This window comes from Mus caroli, chromosome 3 (assembly GCF_900094665.2).
Source record: "Mus caroli chromosome 3, CAROLI_EIJ_v1.1, whole genome shotgun sequence".
NCBI classification, from domain to species: Eukaryota; Metazoa; Chordata; class Mammalia; order Rodentia; family Muridae; genus Mus; species Mus caroli.
In genome coordinates, this window is record NC_034572.1 from 26,063,726 (window position 1) to 26,083,180 (window position 19,455).

Sequence of the window (19,455 nt, forward strand, 5' to 3'; positions counted from 1 at the left end):
CCACTGAGCCATCTCACCAGCCCGGCTCTTACACTCTTGCTGCCTCCTCTTCCTCGGTTCCCTGAGTTCTCAGGGCAGGGATTGGACGGAGGCATCTCATTTAGGGCTGAGTTCCAAAGACTCTCTCAATGCCTGGCTGTGGCACTCTGTACTTGTTCTATCTGGTGCAGGAGGAATGAGCAGAGCACAGATTTAGGAGGAGTTGAGGGAGGGGAAAACATGATCAAAATATATATAAAATATTTAAGTAAAAATAGTGTCTTGTGTTTTATTAGTAAAGACGGGAGACTAAGTGTTCAGACAAGCGTATTGTTAGGGAAGCCATGGCGAGAGACGTGCTTGTGAGTACTTAGAGTGACCGTCCCTGAAGAGGCCATCAGTTTCTCTGTCCCCTTGGCTATCTGCTTACCTTCTGTAGCTCCTGAAGGCTACAGACAGCTTTAGCTTCTTTGGCAGATAACACGTGGCTGCTCTGTGGTTCCTTGGAGGCAGCAGTAGGCCTCAACTACCCAAGTCTGTTTTTCATGTTTCCTTTCTGTCGTCGTTTCCTTCCTTTTGCCAGTGAACAAGCCTCTATTGTGTGAGTGTGAGAGAGTTCCTGGAAGGAACAGTGCCTTTCGCCACACCTTCTGCAAGCCTGTTGATTATTGGTGAAGCCTCAGTGATAGTGGAGAGGTTGGAACTCTGCAGGTGCAGAGCCTAATAGTTTATTTGGAACTCTTTTTAAAAAAGCTCCCTAAACAGCCATCCCTTGCCCATCTCTGTATCTGACCTCACATCCTGTGTCTAGCAAGTGAAACATTTGGAATTTATTAGCTTGACTGACCACTAACTTTGATCATCAGAAGGCTAAGAATGAGCTCAGCTGGAATCTGAAGCCCAGAGAAGGGGGTTGCCCATTTTGTTGTAAGCTGTCTCTGTGATGGTCCTCTGGTGTATTTGAAAAGTGCATTTGATTGAAGATTTTCTTTCTTCTGTTACTATGAGAACTTCACGAAAATGTTACCGTGTTGAAACATGGAATTTGGGGTAGCTTGAATCTGTGACCCCTGGTCTTGGCACTCACATTTAGCTCCAGATAAGGATCTCTTACCTATTTTGAGGTGAGAACTGTGTTTTGACAGTAAAGTGCTAGGAACTGCACTGACCTCTAGGAGTATAATGGGGAAAAAAAACAAAAAAACAAAAAACACATCTCTGCCTTCACTTCACTAAGTTTCATTGTGTTCCATTTGGGACAGGGGGTAAAATACAAGCACACACTTGTGTGCCATTGGAGAAGTAGGCCTGGCAGGTAGCCAGGAACAGCTCCTGAGGGGCCTGTAGACCCCGATGTTCAAATTTTCTTCCCAGTCGCTGAGATCAAATACTCCAATAAAAGCGGCCTAGGGGAGAAGGGGCTTATTTTAGCTACACTCCATTGTAGAGGGGTCAGGTTGAGGGTGGATCTTCCAACCTCAGTTTCTTCCACCTCAATTAACTTAAAGACAATACCACACAGGCATGTCCCAGGTGATTCTGGACATTATCACATCCACAGAAAAGCTAACCATCCCACCTGCCTAGGGACCTTAACATTTACTCTGTTTGATAGAGGCTTGTGGGTTACAGCAGGAAGGGAATAAATTATGCTGATTTTATCAGTGGCTTAAAGATAGTCCAGCTCCTCCAGTGCTGTGTAGAAGTGGATCCTGTGTAGAGGTCCCAGGGCTGCTTAGCTGGAACGCCAGCATCTGCTGGAGAACAGCACAAGGCACACTGGATCTGCTCATCTAATAGAAGGAAAGGGGGTGTGCATTCATAGATATTATTCACTATCTTATATTCTTCATTGTCACTTTCAGTAATAAAAATATGTTCCTGTGTTTGGGGAGGGAAATTTATACTAAAGGAAGCTACTTTAAATCAATTTTTGGAAAACTATCTTCAGGGGAAAGCTGAAAATAAGAGAAGAGATGTACAACTCATGCTCTACAGATTCATGGTGGGTTATTTGTGAAGTTAACACATATTTGTGAGGGTAACAGAAGCACAGTGTCTTCATGGGGTGGGGGACCTGGGGATGGGCATTGAAGCAGATTTTCCGTAAGTACAGGGCTAGTGCTTGTAGAGAGTGGCTGTGGGGTTGCAAGGCCTCCCGGAGGAGATGGAGCAATGAAGGTGGCTTCCTCAGGGAGAGGACATGGAGGTTCATGGGTCCAGCTTATTTCATACGGTAACTGTATTTCATCAACATTTTAATGTTTCATGCAGCACAGAATGACTAACTAGTCTGTCGCATAGGCATTGAGTCACATGGAGCTCAGTATGGTTTTGAACATAAAATTCGTTCTTTCTTTTTCAGGGATATTATGATAACACACTTTGAGCCTTCCATCTCCTTTGAGGGACTTTGCAGTGAGGTTCGAGATATGTGTTCTTTTGACAATGAGCAGCCGTTCACCATGAAATGGATAGATGAGGAAGGTGAGTGAGCGGGCGGGTGGGTGGGTGGGCGGGCGGGCGGGTGGGCAGGCAGGCGGGTGCTCTGTGAGCTTGTGCTTTAAGATAAAACTGGGCTTCCAGGAAATTCAGGAAATTCAAGCAGGAAGGGTAAATCAGAAACTTAATGCCATGCACATAGATTAAGATAGAAGATTTCAATCAAAGCAGTCTTTGTTTTTTGCCTCTTCAAAATGAAGCAAAAGTAGTCCTCCCCACCCCTAGCAGTTAAGGTGGCTGTTTCATCAGTGTGACGTCTTAACTTACATATTTATTTATTTATTTATTTATTTTTATATGAGTACACTGTAGCTGTCTTCAGACACACACCAGAAGAGGGCATCAGATCCCATTACAGATGGTTGTGAGCCACCATGTGATTGCTGGGAATTGAACTCAGGACCTCTGGAAGAACAGTCAGTGCTCTTAACTACTGAGCCGTCCCTCCAGCCCTTAACTTACATTTTAATATAAGAGTTTTCCTGTTCTTGACTGAGATGTAGAGCAGTCCTAGCAATTGTGTTCATTTAGGGTGACGTCAGAGCCTTAGTCACCTAGGGACATGTACTCACAAAGCAGTATGGCCTGTCTGAGGATAGTGGGGCCTTGTTACCCACAACTGGGAGTATGGAACGTCTCAGAGATACTCAGTTTCCACTGGTCAACTCAGTCTGTTTTAACAACAGCCCTACTAAGTTATGGGGATATTAGAAATTGATAACCATAGGAAAAGATCCTAAAAGACATAAACTCCATTAGTTAGCACTTTTATAAATCTCGTCAAATGCCAGCACTCACATGGTAGATCACCACCATCTGTAACCAGTTCTGTCAGGGGGACTAAACCCGTGCAAGAGCCACAGTGAGTACTTTCAACTGCCGAGCCATCATCTCACCAGCCCCTAAGTGAGACTGTTTGTTTGTTTGTTTGTTTGTTAAAAGCAGGTCTTGTTATGTGGTCCTGGCAGACCTGGCACTTGGAGTGACAGGCCCCCAGCCCTCACCCCCACCTCCACCCCACCCTGCTTCTTTGGTCTCCTAATGTGAGTGAACTAGTAGGCCACAGTAGCAAACCATTTTAGGTGGACAGTGTTCTGTAACTATCACTAAGTATGTTCTTGCACAGGGCAGGGAATGATGGATGTACAGTTTTAAAGTTTAGTTCTAACTGAAAGTGATTATAAGGTACAGTATGATGCTTTGTCTTTGGTGTGTGTGTTTAAAGTATATGGGTGTTTGCTTACATGTATCTCTATGCACCATATGCATACAGTGTCTGAGTTGGCTAGGAGAGGATTTTGGATCCCGTGGAACTGGAGTTACATTTTTAGCCACTATGTGGTTACTGGAAATAGAACAGAGGTCCTCCAGGATGGGGCTGTTTCTGTGACAAACACCTTTTTTTTTTTTTTTTTTTTTTTTTTTACTTCAAGTCCATTTTGTGAAAAGATGGCCTAGTCGGCCATCACTGGAAAGAGAGGCCCATTGGAGTTGCAAACTTTATATGCCCCAGTACAGTGAATGCCAGGGCCAAAAGTGGGAGTGGGTGGGTAGGGGAGTGGGGGGAGGGTATGGGGGACTTTTGGGATAGCATTGGAAATGTAAATGAGGAAAATACCTAATAAAAATATTTTAAAAAAGAAAAAAAGAATTGTAGAAGACTTTGGGAGTTTGAAAAGTTACATTTGAATGCTGTAAGCAGGGTTAAGTAGTCCATCCTAGAAGGAGCTTGGAAGACAACAGTGCTGAGATCAGTGTGGACTGTATAGGCCCTGCTCAAAACGGCTCAGAGAAGCAGTATTAACAATGGGGCGAGACTATTCCTGTGGCTGCTTTGGCAAAGAATGTGGCTTCTTTCTTCTGTAGCTCCAAGAATTTGCCTGAGGCTCACTTGAAAAAAAAACTTGTTGGAGGATGAGATTTCATGACGACCTGCTCTTGTGCAGGTCTCTAGTGAAAAGAGCAAGTGGGACAAGCAAGAGAAGTACATAACTGCAGTTTGAAGAGAAAACCGGGAGGCAATGTAATGTGGCAGCCAAGGCTCGTGCTAAAAGAGGAGAGTGCACTAAGATTGCTCTTCCCGAGGTCCTGAGTTCAATTCCCAGCAACCACATGGTGGCTCACAACCATCTGTAATGGGGTCTGATGCCCTCTTCTGGTGTGCCTGAAGACAGCTACAGTGTACTCACATAAAATAAATAATAAACAAATCTTTTTTTTTTTTAAGCTCTAAGAAAGGAACATTTCTCTGAATATGATTCAAGGAGAGGCCCAGGCCCCAGGCGGTCACCTGAACTTCCAGCTTTAGAGTAATGAAAAACCGTGAGGAAGGGTTATGGAACCTTCTCCACAGTTAAGGAGAACCACTGAGGGCACTGGGGCAAGAGAGTTAGTTCCGGCATGGAAGTCACAAGATGCCATTGTGTGAAGTTGTGAAAGGGACTAGATTGTTAGAGACCCCTAGATGTTAGAAGTGCCAGAGTCGTGGGATATCTGCCAAGGGATGTGCACACATGGAGTGGAGCCAGCCTGGGAGTATCTTGCAGGCAACAAAGCTAAAAGGGCAGACCCATTCAAGACTTGCAGTTTCCCCTCTGTAATTTAGTCTAGAGGTTCCTCTCTATGCCCTCATAACCTTTTTGAGTGATAATATATATTCTGTGCCATTGTATGTTAAAAATATACAAATTTGTTTTATTTTCCAGAGGGTTACAGTTAAAAGTTTGACTTGAGTCTCAGAAGACTTTTAAACAGTGTTGAGCATGAACAATTTTGGGGACCTTTGAAGTTGGGCTAAATGCATTTTGCCTTATGATATGGCCATGAACCCAAGGGGACCAGGGAGTGGAAAGTGGATTTAAATATAATGAACTGTTTCTGCATCTTGTCAGGTTATTTTACACACAGTTGGATCTTTCATATTTAACATTTTTTTGAAGCCTACTGCTTATTTGCTTCTTTTTATAGGTAAAACCAAACAAACAAAAGGGATGTGTGGAAAATAAGAATAAGCCTACTGGTCAATATCCAGATTTTATTAATTCTTTAATTACCTCAAAATCAACTACAATGAGCAAATACTCAGAATGTACTTGTATTTTATTTTAGACATTTAGAATTTGGTAATAGAGTTAGCTTTGAAAAATACCTTTCCTGGTCATTTTTGTTTTGTAATGACTTACATAGAGTGCTTTATGCATCAAACATATGGTCAAAAAAGGTCACATGTATCACTCAGGCCCTCAATCCAAGAAAAACAGAGCAGGGTGAATGTGTGCAGTGTCTGTGCGTGAGTAAGTTATGTATGACTAACTCACCGTCCTCTCACAAACCACCCAGAGCCTAGCTCATTATGACATTAGTCCACAGTCCAAAGATGGTCATCTAATCCTGTGTCCTGCCCATCTATGGTTTAGGTTCCTTGATTGCCTCTCTGCTAGTTCTGAAGACCCATGAAATGGTGACAGGATAATAAACTAGAGGCAGGAGTAGTATAGTAGCTACTCCTAGTCACAGAGAGGGGAAGGTGCTGGTTCTGAACTATAATAGAATGCATTGTCATTCCCTCAGGAAAGCTCACTGCTACTCTCTGGGATTGGATCCCATGACTCTTAACATTGATGCTCTGATTCATCCTTCTCTCTTCCTAGGTTCTGTTTTGTAGTTCAGTAATTTGCCTAGATTCTCTCCCACAGTTGAAAGACACAGCTCTTCATTTTGAACATTGTGGACCACCTGTGTATCGAGTTGTAACTGTTCATTGGATAAAAGCCATACTCACATCAGACTCTTCTAGACAAGGACTACATGTGTCTGAGGTTTAGGGACTTGAGAAATGGCTCATCAGTTGAGGGCACTGGCTACCCTTACAGAGGACCCAGGTTCAATTCCCAGCACCTTCATGACATCTCACAACTATGTGTAACTACAGTTCCAGGGTATCTGACACTTTGACATATGCACATTCAAGAAGACAACACACCAATGCATATAAAAATAAATTATTTTACAAAAAGAAAATCCATTTGCTACTTTGGCCCTTCTGCCCAGTCTTCTGATCTTTCTATTTGCAGCCACTGATTCTGTAGATATGTTTTCTGTTTGCTGTATTGCCTTCAGTGAGTGTCACCACACTCGCTCACTCATTTTGTCTATTGTCCGAACCATTTTCTCTGTCCTCTGGCCTTCACAAGCAGTCTGTGGCTGCCATCTTCTGCCTTTCATGAGATAGAAAAGGCCATGTAAGTCTTTGTTTTGTGCCAGTTCTGGTTAGGTTTTCTATTTCTGTGCAACCTTCCTTATAACTTAGTGATTGGAAAACTGACGTTCACAGTTGTGGGACTTATCAGAGCTGATGTTATAAATGTCCACAGAACATAAGAGGGAGTGAGGACTCGGCAGCTGAGTTGGAGAAAAGAACAGACACTGTTTTCTTTGAGACCATGTAGATAGGAAATGGTTTCACGGTTCTCTCTCAAGTAGTAAGCTGGGTTCTGTGCACTGTGTATTTGAAGATTAGTCAGAGCCAGTGGCATGTAGCATGCAGGAATGTGTCATAAAACCACAGGAATGAGCACCAGAGTAGCAGAGGGGAGGATCCAGTTCAAGCCCAGCTTTGCTCTAAGTGACTTGTTCATTGAGGAATGCACCTCGGATTTCCAGGGATCACTCTGCACTTCGCCTGCTTAGTTGAGAGAGGTGTGTCCTCCTCCCGTTCTGTGTGTGTAACTAAAATTCGTCACTTACATTTAAGAGGAGCTGGACCTGGTATCCAGCCCTAAGTAGGACATCCTTCCCACCAAAGGCTCGGAACACGTCAGAGGAGGGGCATCTCAGACAAGGGCTTCAAAGAATGTGAGAGATGCAGGAAGGCGAGGAACGCAACGCTGCCTTTGTGCTATGCTGTGGCCTTTGCAGCCGTGGACTCACTGCAGCTGTGATCAGTGCAGTGAGGTCAGTCATCATCCCAGCAGAGAGGGCTCAGTGGGTGGCTGTGAACAAAGAAAGAGGCAGAAGGGGAGAAAGGCTTGTGGGGTGCTTCGGAGGAGTGGGAGGGAACGTGGAGTTGGGGTACACATCATCAGGATACATTGTTTCTATCTATGCAGTTGTCAAAGAGTAAAAGATGCTTTGTTTAAAGAGAGAAGAGAAACAAAAAGAAGGGGATGGAGAGGTGGGTGAGCAGTGAAGAACACTTGCTGTTCTTTTTTGCAAAGGACCCAGGTTCAAATCCCAGCACCCACAAGGTAGCTTACAACTGTCTGGAACTCTAGTTCCAGGGGATCTGATGCCTTCTGGCCTGCCATAGACACACACACACACAGTGCACAGACATATCTGCTAGCAAATATTTGTCAAATAAATCTAAAAAAAAATTTTAGTAGCTCAAGCTACACTATTCTTAGTCCAGAGTACTTTAGTGGTTTCTTTCTTGTGACTTAATTGACCAAGGTTGTAATGTGATACAATATCCATGACAGTCACTGCCTGTGTTAGGGTCCAAGAATCACCAAAGAATGATAACCCAGACTCAAATAGTATGCAAAAGCAAAGAGCATTTTTTTTTTAGCAGAATTTCTTGCATGCAGGGGTCTTCTCATTCAGGAATAGAGACACCGAGTGGGCTCGCAGGCCCAGCTTTTATTGTCAGGGGAATTTCAGTGTGTGTGTGTGTGTGTGTGTGTGTGTGTGTGTGTGTGTGTGTGTGTGGTATGTGCCCTTTTACCGTGATTGGTTAGCTCTACTCTAGGGATCCTTCAGGCCAAATGACAAGGTGTCCTCGGATTGGCTGCCCATGGCTGCGGTTGGCTGACCACAGGTTCCTGGATCCCAGTTCTTTTTCTGGGAAACACAAACTTAGACCTAGTCTCCCAAACTGTTTGCAGCCTGTCATGGAGTCAGCCTGGCTCTGGCTCAGTCTTCTCACCTGGAAGCCCTACCCATCCATAGTGTGGCAGTGGAACTGCTTTAACTCCTTTTTAAAAGAAACTAGCAGCCAGGTCTGGTGGTATTGGCTTTTAATACCAGCACTTGGTAGACTGAGGCAGGAGGATTGTCTGTTTAAAGCCAGCCCAGGCTATAGGATGAGTTCCAGAGCAGCCTGAGTAAGTTACTGAGATCCTATCCCCAAACAGAACAAAACAGGGGTAGGGCTGGCTCTGTGCTCTCTGTGTTAGAATGCATGCCAGGCCTGGTCCTGAGCTCCATCCACAACACTGAAGACAAGGAAAAAAGAGCTGAAAACTTGTTCTTAACCATACCCATGTGAGTGAGCCATGCCTGTCTGAAAGTGGTTAGAGTAGGTTTGCTTTTCCCCCTCCTCCTCCCCTCCTCCTCCCCCTCCCCTTCTCTCGCCCTCTCTTTCTCCCTCCCCTTCTCTCGCCCTCTTCCGTGTATGTGTGTGTGTGTGTATGTGTGTGTGTGATTAGGTGTAGAGTGGTTTTATATGTAGAAGATGGTGCATCTGATGTGTCCTTTTGTGCAACTAGAAATGGATGTGAGAACATCTGCAGAGGGAAGGGTGCCTAGGGTAGTGTCTAAGCATCTGTCCAGGTACATGCTCCCTCAGTCACAGACTATCGAATGTGCTTACTGTTATTGTGCTCAGAGGTTTGGAGACTGAGCTTTCCGTTTTGTTTTTAGGAGACCCGTGTACGGTGTCTTCTCAGTTGGAGTTAGAAGAGGCTTTCAGGCTGTACGAGCTGAACAAGGATTCTGAACTCTTGATCCATGGTGAGAGAACCATCACTTGACTCCCAAAGCTCTAATTAAGACATAACTCTTTCATTTATTATGTGTGCCCTCCTCCCCATGTAATTGGCCTTCAGATTCTTTTTCCTGGAGTAGAGCAGGTAAGACGATGCTCCCTATAGTCTAGGAGAACTGTATAGCTTTCTATGGTCTTTTAGGATACTAAAGTGTCGTCTCCCATTGTTTCACAACTTAGACATTCCTGCACAGCTTTAGAAGTCTGTTTGGGGTGGGGGCAGTGGCCACCCTTTTCTAGTGTAAAGTTTTAAAATGTTGAGAGAAATGATCAGTTATGCAGGCAGGTAGCACCTGCCTATTATCCTACAGCTTGGGAGGCAGAGGCAGGAGGAGCCAAGATACGCCACAGCAGCCTGAGCCACGTAGTGAGACCATGTCTGAAACAAACGGGAGCTGAGATGTAACTCAGTTGTGGAGTGCTTGCCTGGCGCGGTGCTAGGACTGGGAACCTGCTCTGTTCTGTGTACTCTTCCTCAGTGTGGCCCTTGGTTCACCACAGAGCACATTAGTTAACAAGATACCCTTCATTATGAAATGGTTTGTTTGGTGTGTTGATAAATTTCCAGCCTAGAATATATTCTTATATTGGAGGTTGGTACTACTCCTGGTATTAATTCACTCTGTAATTGAATGCATATCTTTTAAAAACTGATTTTTGTCATTTAGTTCTTTGTTGTACAAAAGCTCTCTGCAATGAGGATTTTTAAAGTAGTAGTGAGTTCCTTTGAGGACCAGTGTTTAAAAAGTGATTATTTACAGGGGACAGAATTAGTAATTCAAGCTTCTAATGTATTACCTATAGACACATTGATTTCCACAGAAACTTACTTTATATAGACTTGGTAAAAGCAAGGACCTTTAGTAGACTAATATTAGCCATATGATGGAATTCTGCCTCTAGGATCTCAGGGCACTTTAAGTTTCTGTTAATTTTAATTTTGTATAGTTTGTATTCTGTAAATATTCTGTTGATTAATTTTAGTTTCTTTTCTTTCAGTATTTCCATGTGTACCAGAGCGTCCTGGAATGCCTTGCCCAGGGGAAGACAGTGAGTGTTCTAGTGCTCTGCACACTTGAAGAGTCACTCACAGTGGAAAACTTAGAACTTTCTGTTTTGTTTTATTTTTTGAGGTTTCTGGCTGTCTTGGAACTCTCTTTCTAAGACCAGGCTGGCCTCCACCTCTCAGATCTGCCTGCCTCTGCCTCCTACGCGCCAGGACTAAACATGTGTGCTTCCACACCTAGCTTAAGAAATAGGACTTTTAGTTTGTGTGACTTACTCTGTTTTTCACTATAATTTAGAATATATTACAACTGCCTAAGCTGTGCTTTTGACAGATGGGACTCACCTAACTGTCTATATCTTACATGATGGAATGTTGTGCGTATAAAATGGCATGCGGCTTCATGTTTTTAAATGTTGGATGGTTTCAAATCTGTGGAAAATTTGAAACCTCTTAGAAAAAAGGATACTACATATCACCAGATTGAACAGTACTTCCTTAGCGTGTTCTGTGTGCCTCTCCTGCCTCACTCAGCATGTTCTCAGTCACTGTGTTCTTATGCTTGCTATATCATGTGAGAATAATTGACTAGACACGCCACTTCTAGGCACCTTTGTAGACAGCACATTGTTAGGAATTGTTATGGAATCTCATTTTCATTATAGTTTCACTACATATCCACGACTTCAGAAGGAAACGTAGTAAATGCTTTGCTTTGAATTACATGAAATTTCCAAGTGTCAACATTTTTTAAAAAAATATTTATTTATTTTATGTATATGAGTATACTTTCGCTGCCTTCAGACACACCAGAAGAGGGCATCAGATCCCATTACAGGTGGTTGTGAGCCACCATATGGTTGCTGGGAATTGAACTCAGGACCTCTGGAAGCAGTCAGTGCTCTTAACTGCTGAGCCGTCTCTCCAGCCCCCCAAGTATAAGTTTTTAATTGTGCTGATTTTAGTGGAAGGAGAGTAAAAGCCATGCTGGCTGGCTGTACAGAGCTGCTGCAGACAGTGACTGTCTTCTGTGCCTAGAGCCAGAATTTTGAAAGATACCTTGTAGCATATCCTGTCTAAGAGTTCCATGTCCACCCCAGCCCATTTTAAGTTTATGGTGTCCTTCCCAGGTAAAATACAGTTCCTAGTCTTTCCACTATACTGCACACTCTTTTCCCCTTTTAAAATTTAGTGGTGGAGGGCCAGCATCACCTTCTCCCCAGCAAAATAAATATTAAACTAGAGTATAGAGGAAAATTGATAACCATGACTGTGGACTCTTAGTCATTTAAATCCTTAGACAGCAGTAAACTAATAAATATATATTAGTTTATAAGAGTGTGTGGTAAGCCAAAATTTGCTGGCTCTCGAAGGAAGCGTTGGTTTTTGCAAAAGCATGTCTAGTGTTAGCAGTTTTGCACAAGGCTTCTAGCGTTCAAGGCTTCGTTCCCCAACTCCACAACGAGCAAAAAGATTTCTAAGAGCACAGTAGCTGGGACTTTGTACTTTAACTTGAAATAGTGAACTCAGTGCTATGTCTGCTTGAACATAGTTTAGAAATGTTCTCTACTGTAGTTACCACTGAGGGACGTCACCAGCACACAGTACAGTGTCTGCAGTGTCTGGGGACAGTGCGTGTCAGAGTGCTGGGTAGCCACATTACAAAGGATTAGATTTGGTTACTTGGAACCTCTGCCTCTGCGTTTAGGAATGAGACATGGCTCAGAGGTTAAGAGCCTTTGTTGCTCTTCCAGAAGTCCCATGTGGTGGCTCACAGTAACTCCAGTTCCAGGGATCCAACCTCCTTCCTCACCTCCACAGTCCTAGGCATGCACATGGCATACTTACATATGGACAAGCACTAATACACATAAAAAGTAAGCAGGAATAATAACATTCATATAAACCTTAGGAGTGGGCTAGGCTCTGGCTAAGAGGTAGAATGCTTATGTAACTAACATGTCTGAGGTCTTGGGTTCAACACCTAGTATTGTACCAGAAACAGGTCAAAAAGGATAAAAGTTTATAGTAGATGAAGTTATGTAAAATATCACTTAAAAATAACTCGCATGAAGTAAAATTAAAATGTACCTCACTACTTATAAAGGTATTATCTGTAGTGGGTGCTCACATTCTGACATCTGTATGCCTCTTTGATGTAATATCATAAGACAATATGTAACTATCTTATCTGTATTTTTAAGATATTTTTTATTTATTTTGTGTGTGTGTGCGCGCGCGCAGGCGCATACACAGATGAGTGCCTAAGAGTTTGAGAGCATCAGGACCCAGATCTCCGTCGTCTGTGTGCCTGCCATAACTGGAGTTAGAGATGCTTGTGAACTGCTTTTGATTAGGTGCTAGGAACTGAACCCAGGCCCTCTGCAGAGATAGTTCTCTAGTCCCTCCTCTATTATTTTTGCCAAAAGTATTTAGCACTGACTCTGATCACCCAGAGACAGAAAACCTGGATGTGGAGCACAGACACACTGCCTAAGGTGGAGCGAGGGCTTTGATTATGCGGAGATCAGTCGAGCCTGGACTGCACCTTGCTCCTGTTTAGAAAAGGGCAGCTTTGAAAGGCACTTTTGGAACAGCTCAATTTTGAATATGAACTTTGCACTGAGGGATGCTAAGGTTCATTCTCTAAGGCACAGCAGTTACTACGTTACTGTAGATGGCTAGAGTGCATGCCTGAGATCTTACTGTCAAATCGTTCTGAGGGGAGAGGGACTTTTGTTGGTCTTTGTTTGTTGGGAAGTTGGCTAGACAGAAGAGTAGTAGCCGTAAAATCAGGTGAAGGATGCAGGCAGGCATTCCCTTCCGCAGCCTGTCCGTGAGTTTCCGTTTTTCTCAAACATTAAAGGTGAGTCCCTTTAAAGAAAAGCGGTACTACTCACTGACTGCAGTGTGGGCACCTGGTGCTGGCTCCCATCTGGTCCTTTAGCGAATCCATTTTTCAGTTTCTAGTTTGTGTTTCTGTATTTTTTTTTTCCAGCAGTAAGTATGGGAAACTCAGATTTAATTAAGTGGCTTTATTCAAACTTGCTCTTTTTAAACTTTCAATCTTTCTTCAGAGTCCATTTACCGGAGAGGGGCACGCCGGTGGAGAAAGCTGTATTGTGCAAATGGCCACACTTTTCAAGCCAAACGTTTCAACAGGGTAAGCCTGTTTTATTGAATTCTAATATTTTGAGACGTCTCTTTTTTTTCCTTTCTATGAGAGGAAGATAGTTTGTGATTAAGGTTAATAGTCCTTTTAACAGAGGTGAGCAGCAAGGCCTTGCGCCCGTGCCGTGTCACAGCGTCACAGCACTACTTCTCAGGGCCCTGCACTCTGCTGCACTCAGAGCCTTCCCTCGAAAAATGACTCAGGGTTTTTAAAAAGGTCAGGCCCTTTTTAAATTCGATGACTGACTGTCATTAGTCTTAGGTTAAACTCCTAATGTATGCTCCTTATTGTCAAATGAGTCTGAAAAAAATATATGTTTTTAGAATTACAAAAAAAAATTATGTTTAAATGCATTCAAATTGGCAGAAATTATCAGAGTTTATTGTGTAAGCCCTTTAATCTCACTGTTTGGAAAGCAGTGATAGTAGCAAACACTCGGCCAGCTCTAACTCTGTATCAGTTTGCTGAGGCCTTTACCTGTGTTGGTTCACTAAATCCTCACAACAACCCTGTGACATAGGTACTATATATTCCCATTTTATAGATGAGAAAAATGGAGTCTTGCCTTAGAAGTTTCAGCCAGTAAGTGCAAAGGCGGGGTTTGAGTGCATGCAGTGTGCTGGAGTAGCCACCCCACCCCAACCCTTTTTTGACACAGTGCTTCCTTCCTATGTTGCAGCAGTTGCCCTGACACTTAGTATACAGCTGGAGTTAGCCTAGCACTCACGGCAGTCGCTCCTGAGTGCCTCAGTGCTGGGAGCGCCTGGTCCTAAACATCAGTGTCAGCACAAGTGCATGCCAGGGGCCCTGGCATCACTGAGATTTGGGCACCAAGCTCTAGGAGAGCGGGGCTTTGGCTTGCCCTCTGCACAGTCTGCAAGGCTGCATGCTTTATTAGCCACTTTGTTCTGTGTTCATTACTGGGACATTTTTGTGAAGATGAGAATTTCTTGAGTTTGACATTGGAAAGCAGCATGGTTGTATATTCGCTGTCTCTTTGAAACCCACAGTCTTGTTCATTTTCACTGGTCTGCAATAACCTTTGAAGAAAAATTATGCGTGAGGAAATTTTGTTTTGTTTGATTTTTCCCATAGGCTGACAACTGATGTCATGATGAGGATTTAATTAGAGAAGAAAAGCCACTTATTTTTAAATAGCTTAGGTTTATTTGTTTGACTTTTTTGAGACAGAGTCTCACTCTATAGCTTTGACTGGCCTGGCAATCACTATGTAGACCAGGCTGGCCTTGAACTCTGTGTGTGTGTGCCTCTGCATCATGAATGCTGGGATTAAAGGCATAGTGAGCAAACTATTGGGAAATAACTGGGAGACTGGTTATGAAACCCTGGCGGGCCTGGAACTCCCAGTGATCCACCTGCCTCTGTCTCCTGAGTGCTGGGATTGATGGTGAGGGCCAGCATGCCTGGCTGTGATAAAGTGATCTTGAATTTACTCTTTGCAGCGCGCCCACTGTGCCATCTGCACAGACAGAATCTGGGGCCTTGGACGACAAGGATACAAGTGCATCAACTGCAAACTGCTGGTTCATAAGAAGTGCCACAAGCTGGTCACAATTGAGTGTGGGCGGCACTCTCTGCCACCGGTAAGGCATGGGGTTCTGCTAGTTATATACACGTGTAGGTGCTTCATTTAACAAGGCTGAAACAGGACGGTATTGTAGAACTACATCTCAGGAAGTCTTGAAACTGTCTATAGCCTCATTATTTTAGCATAATAAATAGTATATGTCTTGACCATACATTGTTTATTCTGTTGTTGAACATTTAGATCATTTTCTAGGTTTTCCTATAAAGAAAATCATAGTGAACTTCTGGCAAATAAATCTTAATTCCTTAAAGGTCCAGTAGTAGAGTTACTTGGTTAAAGGATACACATTTTTAGAAAGATCAGGATGTATTTTATATTGTCCAGTAGAATGATCATCCCATGTTTATTCCTAGAACCTTGTTCTAGGAACCTTTCTGTTGTGTTGTGCCATGACTAATAGCTGCTTGGGGAAGGAGAGGACTTACTTGGCTTGTGCCAACAGGTGACCATCCGTCAGAGAGGGAAGTCAGGCAGGAGCTCATGGGAGAACTCAGGCTGTGGATCGAGCGGTGCTGTTTACTACCTCTCACGCGCATGCTCAGCTACCTTTCTTATGCAGCCAGGCCCATTTAGCCAGGGTAGCACCGTTCATAGTGGATCCGTCAGCAGTCAGGAAGAACCCCTCGGTGATGTCCACTCTGGTGGAGGCAGTTCTTCATCAGAAGTTCCATCTCCCCAGGTGCCAAGTTGACAGCCAGCCTGTTTGTGAAAATGGGTCGTTATTGTGGGTAGCTCATTTCTGTGAGGATTATTTGGCTGATTTGTTCAAGTTTTTAAGACTGAATTTATAGTTTGGGGGTTGGGGGGTGGGTTCCAGGTTTTAGGGAAGAAAAGAAATACTAAAAATTGTAAGCATAATTTACCCAACTTCCTGTTTGTTCTGGTTATTAACTGTCAATCAACACAAAGTAGAATTACCTGGGAAGTCTTAATGAGGAATTACGTCAAGTGGATTTTGGGTGGTGAGATTGTTTTGCTCCGTAATTGAGGTAGCATGACCCTCTCTGAGCGAGGCGGTACCCACGCAGGAGTGGACCTGGATGCATGACTAGAGAAAGCTGCAGGCCTGCCTGTGTCCATTCCTCTTATGCTTTCACTGGGACTGTCATGGCACTAGCTGCTTCGTGTCTTCCTTGACCCTCCTCCATGGTGAATGGACACATCCTGGAATTCATTGTTACCCTTCTCAGCTGAGGTGCTCGTTTGTCAGTATATTTTATCACAGGAATGAAAATGAGTTTCCTTGAATAGTCTTAGTTGGTATGCACATGTATGGGAGGAAGGAGGTGGCCAGGGTGAGCGAGTGTATGAGATGTCGGGATGGGTACTGAGTGCATGCTTAGCGTGAAGGCATCCTAGAGTTAGAACTGCATACCTCCTCCTCATCGTATGAATTAGGGACAGTTGGGCTGGGTAAGCCTTGTCCCTAGGGTGCTGGCAGGGCCTTGGTTGAGTCCTTGTCCCAGAGGTATTTGTTCCTGTTTTATGGCCCATTAATATTTTTGAGAATATATAGAAAAATAGGAAACCTACAAAATATTGTGTATAGATTTAAGAGGTTTATAGAATCTTACAGCCAACCTCTGGATCATAGCAAGAACTCCTGTTCTAAAACCTTTCTGCCAGAGATTTAAAATGCAGCTCAGAGAAAAAAAGGTAATTTAGAAAGGGGAATCACAGTAGATAGTTCAGTTTTATTTTCAATTGACCTGAAGTCACTGTGTTTTTCTTTTTTTCTGAAAAAAGTACAAAGTCACATCATTCATAGGAGTATTGTATGGCTTTATAGAGTTAAGTATTATAATGATAATGTCATTTAGAGTTTTTCACAGTTAAGTCTTAGTATGATACATGTCATTGAAATACTGTCATTTCTGGATTTATAGAGGTTTTGGGAACTTAAAGAAAATCTTCTAAGTCACTGTCTTTGGCAATGTTTGTAGGAACCCATGATGCCAATGGACCAGACCATGCATCCAGACCACACACAGACAGGTGAGTGGGAGCAGCCGGCCGAGGCGCTGTGGGCGCTTGCTTAAAGTGTCATTTCTCATAGTAGGGCAGCTGGCTTCCTTCCTTCCTCCCTTCCTTCCTTCCTTTTGTTTTTTGAGACAGGGTTTCTCTGTGTAGCCATGGCTGTCCTAGAACTCACTCTGTAGACCAGGGTGGCCTCAGAGATTCACCTACCTCTCTGCCTCCCAAGTGCTGGGATTAATGGTGTGTGCCACCACCACCTGGCTTATTCTTTCTTTCTTTTTTGAATTAGCATACAGAGTATAAGATTTCATTATAGCATTTTCAGATAAAACTGGTTGCTTCTCCTCTCCTGTTTTCTCTTACATTTCCCCTATCCTAAGCCCTTCTGCCCCCAGGAGCCTCCTCTCCACTGTTTTGCAGTAACTTTTTTTAAGTCTAAGTTTAAAAGCATATTGTACCTAAGGATATTTTGTGGTGGTAAAACTGGTCACAATATTTTAGTATACATATTTGAAAAACCAACTGTGTAAACTAACAATTGGCTTTCCCAGGTCAAAAAACTTCTTTTGAGAATCCTTTAAATTCAGCAAACCTAGTTTCTTTTTCATAGTGAGAAAGTACAGAGGTGTTTGGAGCCATGCTGACTGTTCCGGAAATGTGGGTACAGCATAGCAGACTGACTGTGTGAGACGAGTGTAGTGTTAAACATGTACTTGGGAAACTCTGAAGCTAAAAGAAACTTTCTGGAAGGGCAGACGGGTCCATTGGTCATAGAAGAAGCTTGAAGAGTCTGAGCCAAGGGCCTTGTCACTCCCAGCATCAGCAGCCTTGAGGAGTAGAGCCCGGCCTTGTCAGCCCTTCATCTCTGATGGTCAGGGGCTCTTAAAGTGGAGACAAGAGCTGAAGACCATGGGCCTGCCATTGTCTTGGGGTGTGAGAGCATTAAGTAGGACATGCAGTCACATGCACAGAGCAAGTTATTCCTAAGGAGGAAGAGCAGAGTTGAGTGCTGAGTGGGCACCCTTCTCTGCCCTCGGGGCCGGGAGGGTGTTTCCCTGGCTGTCCTGGAACTCAGATCTGTCTGCCTCCGCCTCTCCAAATACTGGGACTAAAGATGTGACCCACCACTGCCTGGGCCACAACTCTTAATATATAATTTAGGACAAATATTAAACTTTAATTAAACTTACTCACATGTAAAAACTAAAGAAAAGCCAGGAAAAGAAAAATTTTAAGTAAAATTCATTATTAATTATTTTTCTTTTTTAATATTTGGATTTGAATTTTCAGTAATTCCATATAATCCTTCAAGTCATGAGAGTTTGGACCAAGTTGGTGAAGAAAAGGAGGTAAGATAATTTATCTAACTATGTACAGTGTCTTTAGCTCTTTAGAAAGACATAATCTTTAAGAATATAACACTTTGACCTGCTTAGATATTAGATCATAGTAGTAAAATATGAGGATTGTATTTAATGATTTTAGAGTTTTATTTTGATTTAACTTTTTAATTAAATAATTTTAATTATGAAATAATTTGAAAATTTATCACTTTAAGATAGCATCCTTACCCTTCTTCTTTCTCTTTCTAGTGTTTGATGGGTATGTTATTTTTGGCTTCTCTTGTTTAACTTTCAACTGTTACTATCAAAATTATGGACAAAATATTGTAGCAAAGTATTATCTACACTGCCCAGTTAAATTCTTTCTGAACACACAGTGGTTAATCTTGTCCACACACTTGCTTTACTCCATCATAATTTTGAAGTAAATCTGTTGATCCCAATTTTTTTTTAAAGATTTATTTATTATTTTATGTAAGTACACTGTAGCTGTCTTCAGACACACCAGAAGAAGGCATCAGATCTCATTACAGATAGTTATGAGCCACCATGTGGTTGCTGGGATTTGAACTCAGGACCTTTAGAAGAGCAGTCAGTATTCTTAACCACTGAGCCATCTCTCCAGTCCCCCCAATTTTTAAAATGACATTTTTTTTTTGTGGGGGTGTCAAGTTCTTATGTAGCCCAGGCTGGCCTGGAACTCCCTGCATAGCTGAGGATGGCTCAGTCTCTTGATCCTCCTCACTCTGCTTCCCAGATTGTGGGATTACAGATATGCAGCACCCTGCCCAGCCAGCTGCACACATATGTCCGCCCTGCTTATTTCTCCCTCCCCTTCCTCCCTCCTCTTCCTCCTCCTCCTCCTTCTTTTTTTTTTTCAAGACAGGGTTTCTCTGGCTCTCCTGGAACTCACTCTGTAGACCAGACTGGCCTCGAACTCAGAAATCCGCCTGCCTCTGCCTCCCGAGTGCTGGGATTAAAGGCGTGCGCCACCACGCCCGGCTTCTCTCTTTCTTTTTTTTCTTTCTTTCTTAGACCACATGTTTACTTTTACATTGCCAGGGTTGTTAGCACTATAGGCCATCCCACCAATGTAACAAA

At 43.1% G+C, this 19,455-nt stretch overlaps 1 protein-coding gene across 1 annotated transcript in view; it reads left to right on the top strand.

The window, feature by feature from the left end:
• Prkci (protein kinase C iota) overlaps positions 1-19,455 on the top strand; it is a 61,474-nt gene that overhangs the window by 22,659 nt on the left and 19,360 nt on the right. Inside the window, exons 2-8 of the mRNA XM_021157863.2 lie at positions 2,345-2,466; positions 9,124-9,213; positions 10,247-10,297; positions 13,331-13,416; positions 14,889-15,029; positions 16,978-17,029; positions 18,302-18,360. Of these exons, the coding sequence (XP_021013522.1) occupies positions 2,345-2,466; positions 9,124-9,213; positions 10,247-10,297; positions 13,331-13,416; positions 14,889-15,029; positions 16,978-17,029; positions 18,302-18,360 (601 nt within the window). The remainder of the gene's footprint in view (positions 1-2,344; positions 2,467-9,123; positions 9,214-10,246; positions 10,298-13,330; positions 13,417-14,888; positions 15,030-16,977; positions 17,030-18,301; positions 18,361-19,455) is intronic.